Source organism: Sciurus carolinensis, chromosome 7 (assembly GCF_902686445.1).
Source record: "Sciurus carolinensis chromosome 7, mSciCar1.2, whole genome shotgun sequence".
NCBI classification, from domain to species: Eukaryota; Metazoa; Chordata; class Mammalia; order Rodentia; family Sciuridae; genus Sciurus; species Sciurus carolinensis.
Genome location: NC_062219.1, coordinates 130,653,309 through 130,664,292, shown reverse-complemented (window position 1 = coordinate 130,664,292; position 10,984 = coordinate 130,653,309). Strand labels below are relative to the sequence as shown.

Genomic DNA, 10,984 nt, shown 5'->3' with positions numbered 1-10,984 from the left:
AGCTTAAAAAGTCAGCACAAATTTTGTGCATTTTATTCCTCAGGGTCCATTGAAGGCCTTCTGCCTTTTAATGGAAAAGATTGAATAATATCTAGAAAAACATTAAAGGTGTTTGGGTTTTAAGATTTTAATGTCTGAGGTTCTGTGCAATGATTGGGACTCGTATTTCCATACTGATTCCTGGACAAGGGTGATAGGACTCTGCCAGCCTAAACATGGGGAGACGGCACTTCTCTTGGATTAAGAAAAAAAAAAAAAAAAAAAAAGCCTCTTTTCTATCCTTCCTTCATATTTCAGTAAGATTGTTTTGTTTACAACTTTCCCTTATTAAAAAAAAATATATATACCTGACAGAAATAGTGGAATGAAATGTGCAGCTGATTCAGAAAAGAAACTGACCTACATTCTAAACCCTTGTAATTTTTTTTATGGGTGCATTAGAGTTGTACATAATGGTGGGATTCCTTGTGACATATTTGTACATGCACACGATATAACAATGTAATTTGCTCAATATCGCCCCCCAGGATTTCCTCTTCCCTCTGCTCCTCCCACCCCCAGTCCCTTTCCTCTACTCTTTTGGATCTCCCTTTGAACTTCATGGGATTCCCTCCATCACCACCACCTTTCTTTCCTTTCTACTCCCTAGCTTTTGCATATGAGAAAACATACAACCCTTGACTTTCTGTAAACTCTTGTGATTGTATCTGGGGATTCTAATACTCACCAGACGAAAAGGTTGCTCTTAAAATATTCTAAGTCAAATTGGTAAAAAATTAGATTTTACTCAGAGTCAGGTTTGAAGTGCCAGGGGGAACATGAGGTTAATTCCATAAACCCACTGTGCTGACCCCCATAGGCTTTCACTTGTAAAAAGAAATTTACCTACAGCACTGCCTGGCTTAAGTGGGCAGGATATATCCTGTTCTTCAGCAAATCACCTGTTACCTGCAGGAGAAATGCAGGCCTGTGAGTGTGTGTGTGTGTGTGTGTGTGTGTGTGTGTGGTGGGGTGGGGGTGGGGGTGGACTTTTGTGACCTTACACAGACCAGATCCCAGAACTCAGGGAGAAAAAGATAATCCCTCCAACCATAAAAATCTGTAAGAATAGGGTCCAATTAGAAATGGTCAGCATAGGCCAAAGAGACCCAGAGTTGTCTTGGCAGCAGGAACTTGAAAGCCTGATGTCATCTGGCTGTCAAAAACCAAGAGTGGACGCGGGTGGGACTCTCTGGAAACGTCCCTGGGAACCACCATGAAACTGGAGGGCAGGACGGGCATGTCCTTCTGAGAGAACCCACTCTCTCCCTTGAGAGTGTCCCCATTTCCCCCTTTCCCATTCCGCCAAGAAACTCATGCTGTTATTCTGAGTAACCTGGAGTGGTGTGTGTGGGGCTGACCTCAAGCATGGGAGGAAGCAGGGCGTGTCTTCATGCTGTCGCAGCTTCAGGGAAGGTCCGTGCCCTGTTACAGAGGGAAGGTAGAAGAAAATTATTTCAAAGCTTCTATCTCCAATATCCATGAAGATGAGCACTTCTAAAGGAGAGGAGGTAGGGAACTGAAGGCAGGAAATGGATGTAATATGGACTGAGCCTGTGAGACAGGCTTGAGTGAGCTGCCTTGGTCTCTGCTTCCTCTGTGCCTGTCAGGGTGGGGTTCCTGCCACCCCCAGTCCACTGGGTGAAGAAGTCATTCCTGACTTCATGTGGGGGTGTGCACACAAATTCACAGTTTCATAATGAAGGAAAAATTTGACCACGTGAAAACAATAGTAAACAGAAATGCTGTCCCTTAAAGGGGAAGAGCATTAAAAGGTGAGTGGAGAACAAGAAGCGGAATTGAGCTGTACTGGGGGTTAAGGAACTTCACAGAACAGGTGTGGAGGTAGGGAGGGGTGTGGAGAACCCTCTAACAGGTTAAAAAAAAAAAAAAAGTTCCAGCACAGCATCTGACTGGGAGTGAGGATCCAACCCTTGCTAGGGACAGAAGCCAAGCTAGATTCCAGTACAGGTATGAGAAACCCTACCTTCTTTCCTCTTCAGTTCCATCCCAACACCCTTAAATCTATCTAGACGGGCCGAGAAAGTAGCAAGGAAGCATATTCCTAGCACTTATTACAACAGAAAATAGAACCTACAAAACAATTTCCTTAATCCAATGTACCTGATATGCATTGAGCCTCTCTCTGAGGCCTGCTAGTCATTAACAGCGCTGATCACTTCAAAAGGCATCTGAAACAGCTAAATTTACACAACAGGCTAACCTCGCCCGACGCTGTGGGACACTCCTGTGACCCCAAGGAAAAGGTAGGAGGATCTCGCTCAAAGTTAGCCTCAGGAACTTAGGAGACCCTAAGCAGCCCCGTGAGACCCAGTCTCAAAATAAAACAAAACGGGCTGAAATGCGGCTCAGCGGTTGAGTTCCCCTGGGTTCAATCACGGTATCATCTCAGCCCCGCTTCCCCACAGGACAACAAAAACACAACCAAACAAAATGACCCAGTTATTCCTGCTGGTGTAACTACAGCCTTACGTTAAATAACACGAACAGAAAATACACGAGGTTCCTGCCTTGAGTGTAACAACACCAAAAAAAGGTTTGAGAGCAAACTTTTTATGTGCCTTTTGTATTAACGAAAAGATTTGGATTAAGGTGCTTTTTGGCCTGCTACTCAAGAAGGAATAAAGTTGTGCCCGTCTTTTTAGAGACCGTAATTGGCTCTGAAAAGAGCCTTTTAGAGTAGTGGGCAGTCCGACAAATTCACTTGGCGCTGGTGTACTTGGTGACGGCCTTGGTGCCCTCGGACACGGCGTGCTTGGCCAGCTCCCCGGGCAGCAGCAGGCGCACGGCCGTCTGGATCTCCCGCGACGTGATGGTCGAGCGCTTGTTGTAGTGCGCCAGGCGCGACGCCTCGCCAGCGATGCGCTCGAAGATGTCGTTGACGAACGAGTTCATGATGCCCATGGCCTTGGACGAGATGCCGGTGTCGGGGTGCACCTGCTTCAGCACCTTGTACACGTACACCGAGTAGCTCTCCTTGCGGCTGCGCTTGCGCTTCTTGCCGTCCTTCTTCTGCGCCTTGGTCACCGCCTTCTTGGAGCCCTTCTTCGGGGCGGGAGCGGACTTGGCTGGCTCGGGCATGGTGCAAGCGAAGCGACGAAAGTGAGCAGGGCACAGCCGGCGGCTCTTTAAGTATAGAAGGTTATGTAAATGAAGAGTTGTCCGAGGTCTCTGGTGATTGGTGTTGAACTTTGCCTGACGCCCGATGCCAGTTTTGCCCAATCAAAGTCCGCGTCCTGCTGAAGCGCGTTCCATTGGTCGAAATGGAAACGAAACCCAACCAATCGTACAGCTTCGTTTTCGCGCCCAGAGGAGACTATAAACAGTGCATCCTTGGCCTTTGCTTTCAGTTTTGGTGGACCGGGGCAGTTTGTGTGTGAGCATGTCCGGACGCGGCAAGCAGGGCGGCAAGGCGCGCGCCAAGGCCAAGACGCGCTCTTCCCGCGCCGGGCTGCAGTTCCCGGTGGGCCGGGTGCACCGCCTGCTGCGCAAGGGCAACTACGCCGAGCGGGTCGGGGCCGGCGCGCCGGTCTACCTGGCGGCGGTGCTGGAGTACCTGACGGCCGAGATCCTGGAGCTGGCGGGCAACGCGGCCCGCGACAACAAGAAGACGCGCATCATCCCGCGCCACCTGCAGCTGGCCATCCGCAACGACGAGGAGCTCAACAAGCTGCTGGGCCGCGTGACCATCGCGCAGGGTGGTGTTCTGCCCAACATCCAGGCCGTACTGCTGCCCAAGAAGACCGAGAGCCACCACAAGGTCAAGGGAAAGTAGACTTGAGTATTGCAAATCTTGAGACCAAAGGCTCTTTTCAGAGCCACTTACTCTTTCTGTAGAAGGGCTGGTTCGCTAGGTTCACTTTCGGCAACGGTTTCACTAGGGAAGTGAGAAAACCCAAATTCCCTGACCAATCACACAAACGCTGCGAAGGAACGTCGTCCCCTCCCCCCCTTTCATTTATCCGTTAAGTGAACTTTGAAAAATATTGAATGACTAAATCTCACATGAAGCGGGAATTTAAAATTCCCATGTAATTAACCTTAAGAAAACGGTCGGGGGGAAGGGGTCTAGTGTACAGCTAGTTTCAGAGATCTCTGGGTGGCTCTGAAAAGAGCCTTTGGGGCTTCGGTTGCTGGCACACGCCTGCTGCCTACTTCTTTTTGGAAGCCGCTTTCTTGGCCTTGGCCGCCTTTGGCTTTGCTGCCTTGGGCTTGGAGGCCTTGGGTTTGGCCGCCTTGGGCTTGACCGCTTTGGGCTTGGCCGGACTCTTGGCTGCTTTTTTAGGCTTGGCAGCAGCCTTGGCCTTCTTAGGGCTTTTGGCCACTTTCTTCACACCAGCCGCCGCAGGCTTCTTCGCTTTCTTGGGGGTCTTCTTGACTGACTTCTTGGCTCCCGCGGCCTTCTTGGGCTTCTTCGGGGTGGCGCCTGCTGGCTTCTTAGCCTTGGCAGCACCCGCCTTTTTGGCTTTGGGCTTGGCCTCCCCGGAGGCCGCCTTCTTGTTGAGCTTGAAGGAGCCCGAGGCGCCGGTGCCCTTGGTCTGCACCAGGGTGCCCTTACTCACCAGGCTCTTGAGGCCCAGTTTGATGCGGCTGTTGTTCTTCTCCACGTCGTACCCACCAGCCGCCAGCGCCTTCTTAAGCGCTGCCAAGGAGAGGCCATTCCGCTCTTTGGAGGCGGCTACGGCCTTAGTGATCAGCTCTGAGACAGGGGGTCCTGTCGCCTTGCGCTTGGCTGCGCCTGCACCGGCCGCCTTCTTAGTGGTTTTCTTCTTGGCAGGGGACTTCTCCACTGGCGCTGGGGCAGCAGTCTCAGCAGGAGCGGTTTCCGACATGGCGAGAGGAGGAACTGCTAGAGAAGAGATTCGAAATCTAAAGAGCAAGTTTTGCAACGCTCCTTAGCTCCGGCCTGGGGCTTATATAAGCCGGCGCTGGCCTGTGATTGGTGGAGCGTCCAATCCACCGCCCTCATGCAGCCGTGGTTCATGGTTGGGCTCCCAAATTGTGTTTGTTAGTCCCCAAAATTTGATTAAATATTGAAAACAACAGCACAGAATTCGGTGCTTCGAAGCGCCAAATGGAAGAAAACACCCCCTAGTTCCACACGATTGTCTGTCTTTTGAGGAATCACACCCAGTGGATGAAAGATGTTTTCAAAACTTCCTTCAGTTTTTCATAAGAATCCACCAGACTGAGGGAATCGTGCTAGTTACTTTAATGTTGCAAAAACTTCTAGTAAGTGTCCAATGAACATTATGTGAAAGGATTTGTCAGTAGTTCCCACCTTTGGTTTTTGCAAGAAGGAAGACAATAGTTTCCTTGATTGAGGCATAAACTTTGTTTCTAACTGTAGCAAGTAACACAGATGCAGGGTGTCTGGTGGCCTAGCCTGAAATTAACACAGACCTTTCTTTAAAAACCAGTTCTGACTCCTACTAGTTTCTAACTGTGGATGTGTTTTATAAAGAATGAATTTTGCAGTTTGGCAAGAGTGATTTCTTCCATTGTAGCAGTCAGAGTTTGAAATCACTGGGGCTTCAGAAACCAGCCCCCTGAATTCAAATTTAAACTTAAATTTGGTACATCTTCTGGTCAAAATGCTTTCTCTATTTCTTGGGCAAATTCAATATATGGGGGAAAGATAATTAATATAGATTTAATGTAGAAAGTTTGCTTTAGAAAAAATTCTAAAACCTGACAAAAATTGACAACTCCTTGTAACCCTAACTTCAGAGGTCTGGGACCTTGTAAAGTTTCAAAGTGTTCACACTGTAACCTCCATCAGCATTTAATAAGCTGCACTAACAGAAATACTTTTCTGTACATTGCCAGCATACATGGACATGGGTATTTTTGTGTGTTAGGTGCAGACAGACCAATATTGTGAAAGAATAACTGGATATGGACTGTGAGACTGCATTGAGTATTAGTGACAGTTATAGAGACAATGACCATGAAGTTAGAAAGTGGGTGAAGTTCATTGTTTTGGGTAGGAAAGGGAAACGGACAGGATTTTGTTTAGACAGCTTTATTTGGATCTAAAATGAAATCAACTGTTTTTTTTTTTTTAAGGTTCTTTTTATGCAAAAAATATAAGATTTCTTTTAAAAAACAACAAAAATCAAGTCGCTTTAGTACTTGCCAGTGTAAAACTTGCAGGGAAGTTTAAAGTCACTAACATATTTCTCTCTGCAGGGGTTGGCAAAGTGGCATTTTCTGGACAGCAGTCTGTTTTTATATAACTCTCAAATTAAGAACTTGCTGTGCATTTTGGATGGTAAAAATAAAAAATAACATGACACAGACCATGTGGCTCTTAAAGCCTAAAAGTATTTGCTACCTGGCCCTTTGCTCTTTTGAACTCCAGATGATGCCTCTTTCAGAACAGAGCAAATTAAAACTGAAGAACAGATCTTACCAATACAATATTCCAACCAAGCACTTCCCACTCTTTCAACCACAAAACTTTAAGACTTGGGGAAAGACTCCAAAACTCCATTACTTATAGGAGAAAGTGCATAAAAATATGGGTTACCTTTCACTTAGCATTTAACAAGTAACAGGAAGTGATCCCAAATATGCTTTGCAGGTTTTTATTTATTTGCCACATTTTGTACAAAATGAAGCCCAGAGAGAGAACGAACGAACGAACGACTTGCCAAGTTATTATACAGCTAGTAACTGGCAGTTGTGTGATTTAACCTAGACAACTGGCCTCACCTGTACTGAGACTGGAAGATGATTGAGGAACAGGGAAAGGACGATGTCTGAAATTTCAAGAGGCAGCATAGAGCTGTCCCTACACCTGGCAGGAAATTGAGGTTAATTTATAGGTCGCTTCTGGTATTATAGTTCAGAACTCTTTTCCTAAATCAATTACCAATTTCCAGAAAGCTTTAGAGCCAGTTGCTGTAATATCAGCCTGTTTGGAAGAGTGAATTCAAGAATAGGATTAGGAGGGAAAGGCCCAGACTGTTGACATAAGCACACTCTAGGAAATATTGCCTTCACAGAACTATCCCAGTGAACACACTCCAAAAGGCAAAGTGAGTTACATAGAAAGAGCGCGTAAGGAAACGGCTAAGAATGTGTTTGCCCGTTTTGTGGAAACCGTTTAACACCTTTAAAACCTGTAAGGTTTAGTTCCCGACCTATAGAAAAAACTGAAATCCAATACCAGGCTACCATGTGCACATGGTGAAATAAGCAGCCAATGTTCATTGTGGTCTAGGACAAAGACTGCAATAACAACCCACAGTAGACACCAACTACCCAAAATCTTAGGCCACCTGTGCCACCACCGCCTCAAAACCGTTAAGCCCGAGTATGGGCAATTTCCCACAGGAACTACTTTCCCAGTGTAAGGCTGGAAAATCATCCAGTTAGTTGGCAAGTGTTTGGTTAAAACACCTCCCTGTGGTCTTTCCAGAACCGGGTTCCAACCGTAGGATTGTACGTGGAACAGCTCCGTTTCAGTGATAAACTGAGGGGCTCTGAAAAGAGCCTTTTGGGTAGTGCAGGCTTTGGGCCAGTAGACATTTATGCCCTCTCCCCGCGAATGCGGCGCGCCAGCTGGATGTCCTTGGGCATGATGGTGACGCGCTTGGCGTGGATGGCGCACAGGTTGGTGTCCTCGAACAGCCCCACCAGGTAGGCCTCGCAGGCCTCCTGCAGCGCCATGACCGCCGAGCTCTGGAAGCGCAGGTCGGTCTTGAAGTCCTGCGCGATCTCGCGCACCAGGCGCTGGAACGGCAGCTTGCGGATCAGCAGCTCGGTGGACTTCTGGTAGCGGCGGATCTCGCGCAGCGCCACGGTGCCGGGCCGGTAGCGGTGCGGCTTCTTGACTCCGCCGGTGGCCGGCGCGCTCTTGCGGGCGGCCTTGGTGGCCAGCTGCTTGCGCGGCGCCTTGCCGCCTGTGGACTTGCGCGCAGTCTGCTTGGTACGAGCCATAGCTGGGAGTCCACTACTCCACAAATGAGCTAAGGCGCAAGAAATCCCAGTATTTATAGCAAGCCCCGCGTTCTGATTGGACAGTAGGGTTGCCGCTCTCCTCATTCCACCCACGGAATTGGTTCCTGGTTCAATCCTGTCTTTAAAAGAAGCTTTTCCGCCTTGATATTGATCTTTTAATAAATGTACGAAGAAATTCTTACTGACTTAAAAAGGGCTTCTAGAATTTACATGCAATAAGAACCTAGAAAATGTTGTAGGGAACCCAAAGTATCTTGCATTATTTCAAACAGAAGCAAAGTATGCTGAAATGGTGTAAGGGAGTTGTGACTAAATTGCGAATGAAATAATTTTAGTAACTTTGTCACGCGCCTTGCCAGCTCGTTTTTGTGGCTTGTGGGTTGACGTGTACTCGGTCCTTGCCACTCTAAGGAGAAAGGCAATGCGGAAGGAGCCCTATTGGTTTCTTAAAACCAGGAGTGAGGATTGCGCTCAAAGCCGGATACCTAGGGATTTTTGACTACATGCAACCGCAGAAACCCTGAAAAGGACAACCAACTTAACTTGGTACGCAAACTTAGGCCGCCGAGGATTATCTTGCGAAAACTTTTAAAATGTCTACAGCCCTTAGCAGATTTTGTGGGCGGCCCTGAAAAGGGCCTTTGACGGAAGCTTATTCTGGACAGTGGGTAATGAAGCTCAGCCGCCGAAGCCGTAGAGCGTGCGGCCCTGGCGCTTGAGCGCGTAGACCACGTCCATGGCCGTGACCGTCTTGCGCTTGGCGTGCTCCGTGTAGGTGACCGCGTCGCGGATGACGTTCTCCAGGAAGACCTTGAGCACCCCGCGCGTCTCCTCGTAGATGAGGCCGGAGATGCGCTTGACGCCGCCGCGGCGGGCCAGGCGGCGGATGGCGGGCTTGGTGATGCCCTGGATGTTGTCGCGCAGCACCTTGCGGTGGCGCTTGGCGCCGCCCTTGCCCAGGCCTTTGCCTCCTTTTCCGCGACCAGACATGATGCCAAACTGAATAGGTTTTGACAGTTTGGCCTCTGAAGCAGTGGTTTATATAGCACCGTGTCGGACCTGATTGGAAACCGCTCACGCCAGAGGTACAAGCTCGCTGAAAGCCCAGAGGGAGCCCTTCCCACGTTTTCAGGAAAAATTCAAGGGCGGTGCTTAGACTGCCGGAAGAGGCCTGTGTGAAGTTTCTCCGTCCGTCTTCATGATACTTCGCACAACCCAGCGCTGCCTTCCGCTCCTTTCCCGCAGCCCTCACGGAGTTTTGTCTCCGGTTTTGCACTGTCGCATTAGTTTCTTCTGGCTTCTGAGGCCAGGTTGGCAGTTCCAGGAGAGGTCGGCGCCGTCACTCGGGAATTTGGAAAGCTAGGTATGCACAGTGCGTTCTCACGGCCTGGGTGCGGGCTGTCGGCCGAGGGACCCCCTGCAGTTACGCGCCCTTTCCGCTCCAGTTCTCGCCGTTCTCAAGTGTGGTCGTCTGCCTCTCTCACGGTTCACTTTTCTCTTCCCTCATTCGCTGTCACATTTCTGGGGATTTGTGACTAACATTGTCTTTATTCTTCTTGGGAAAAGCTTGTGGAAGCTGTTTGAGGAAGGACGCCTTCACCCTCCTTTCCTCTGGAGAGTGGAGCGAGTGGGATGCAGCTCGGATCGTCCAGTCCCCTCCTCTCCTCTACTGAGAATCACCTGGAAGTCCACTCCTCTAAATCTGCACATAATGCGCAATATGGAGACCAGGGATGTCTTTTTTCCAGGGAAAAGAAAATGCTTCAAAGGCAGAGGGCTGGGCTGTTTCCAGTCTCCTGTAGTCTGGATTGACTTCCCCCCACCCGCTCTCATCTTCTAAGGGTGAACTGCCTTTATTTGTTTACCTTTTGTTTCAGGCAAGTTTGGTTGGTAATTTACTCCTTCTACAAATGTCTTACTTTAGAAGTCAGTGTCTCCAACTGCACTGTAAACTATGATTATTATACACGCAAAATATTCGTTACATGATCCTATTATAGTCTGCTTCTCATTGAGCTGGTCTCTGTTCTCGCTAATAATGGAACCCCATGTTTAATATTGAAGGTGCGAACCCTGCATTTCTGCTGGAATGATCACCATGATCTGCTTCCCTTGCAACTTGAAAATCCAAGGGCCTTAAATAACCGCTTTAAATAGCAACTATTCTTGAATGTGTCCTTTTAAATTGAAACTTTATAAGATGAAATCTTGAAACAATGAGAATCCTTAGGAGTGCTACTTTATTTAGTGAAGGAAATGCGCGGAGAAGGAGAGAATTTTCCTCCACTTCAGGGTTGTAGCTGGGCCTTATGAATTAAATTGACCTATTAACGGGGGGGGGGGGGGGCATTAAATATGCATATGGAGATTTTACAGAAAAGGAATGAAAGTCCAAAAGGTAAACAGACCCCAGGGGGTTTATAGGCCATCTTAAAGGGGGAAGGTAAATCCATGGGGCAAACTACTGGAAGAAAAGTGTTTTGAAAATAAAGGGTCTATAGTAAAATCTGCAGATTCTAGTTATCTCAGGGGATAAGAATGTTCTCTGGTATGACCCAGGAAGGCACCTTTACCCCAGAAAGTTTCCTTTATAAATGTAAGGTTTCTTTTTCAAATGTGAACTTTTACCCTGTTTTTGCACTTTTCTTGTGTCTGCTGTTTCTCAAAGTAATCTGCTCAGCATAATCATTACACCCAAGTAGCTTGGTTTGCAGTTGAATATTTTGGTCCCCTGGGAACATAACTCAGGAAGGGCTGCGGTTTGAATGGCTTAGCAATGGCTTGCCTTGAGCATATTGATTTGCTGCTTGGGTCTCAGAATGCAGTGTTCCCAAGTGTGGCACTTCTCACTCGTGCTTCAGGTTGCAGAACCTCTGAAGCAAGTCTCTCCCTGACCTTCTCCTGCCCGTCTTTCTTTCTTTCTTTTTCTTTCTCTCTCTCTCTCTCTCTCTCTCTC

The 10,984-nt window shown here is 48.1% G+C and overlaps 5 protein-coding genes across 5 annotated transcripts; 1 reads left to right on the top strand and 4 right to left on the bottom strand.

Moving 5' to 3' along the window:
* Nucleotides 1–2,713: 2,713 nt before the first annotated feature.
* LOC124988221 (histone H2B type 1-K) lies at nucleotides 2,714–3,234 on the bottom strand. Its single transcript, XM_047557495.1, has one exon. The coding sequence runs from the start codon at nucleotides 3,139–3,141 to the stop codon at nucleotides 2,761–2,763; it is 381 nt and encodes a 126-aa protein (XP_047413451.1). The 5' UTR covers nucleotides 3,142–3,234; the 3' UTR covers nucleotides 2,714–2,760.
* A 193-nt stretch (nucleotides 3,235–3,427) lies between these two features.
* LOC124988211 (histone H2A type 1-E-like) lies at nucleotides 3,428–4,005 on the top strand. The gene has a single exon (XM_047557486.1). The coding sequence runs from the start codon at nucleotides 3,443–3,445 to the stop codon at nucleotides 3,833–3,835; it is 393 nt and encodes a 130-aa protein (XP_047413442.1). The 5' UTR covers nucleotides 3,428–3,442; the 3' UTR covers nucleotides 3,836–4,005.
* Nucleotides 4,006–4,147: 142 nt separating this feature from the next.
* On the bottom strand, nucleotides 4,148–4,935 carry H1-5 (H1.5 linker histone, cluster member). The gene has a single exon (XM_047557479.1). The coding sequence runs from the start codon at nucleotides 4,890–4,892 to the stop codon at nucleotides 4,212–4,214; it is 681 nt and encodes a 226-aa protein (XP_047413435.1). The 5' UTR covers nucleotides 4,893–4,935; the 3' UTR covers nucleotides 4,148–4,211.
* Nucleotides 4,936–7,240: 2,305 nt separating this feature from the next.
* On the bottom strand, nucleotides 7,241–8,292 carry LOC124988205 (histone H3.1-like). The gene has a single exon (XM_047557480.1). It carries the CDS (start codon nucleotides 8,110–8,112, stop codon nucleotides 7,597–7,599), a length of 516 nt encoding a protein of 171 aa, XP_047413436.1. The 5' UTR covers nucleotides 8,113–8,292; the 3' UTR covers nucleotides 7,241–7,596.
* A 247-nt stretch (nucleotides 8,293–8,539) lies between these two features.
* LOC124988224 (histone H4) lies at nucleotides 8,540–9,177 on the bottom strand. Its single transcript, XM_047557499.1, has one exon. It carries the CDS (start codon nucleotides 9,016–9,018, stop codon nucleotides 8,707–8,709), a length of 312 nt encoding a protein of 103 aa, XP_047413455.1. The 5' UTR covers nucleotides 9,019–9,177; the 3' UTR covers nucleotides 8,540–8,706.
* Between the last annotated feature and the right edge of the window lie 1,807 nt (nucleotides 9,178–10,984).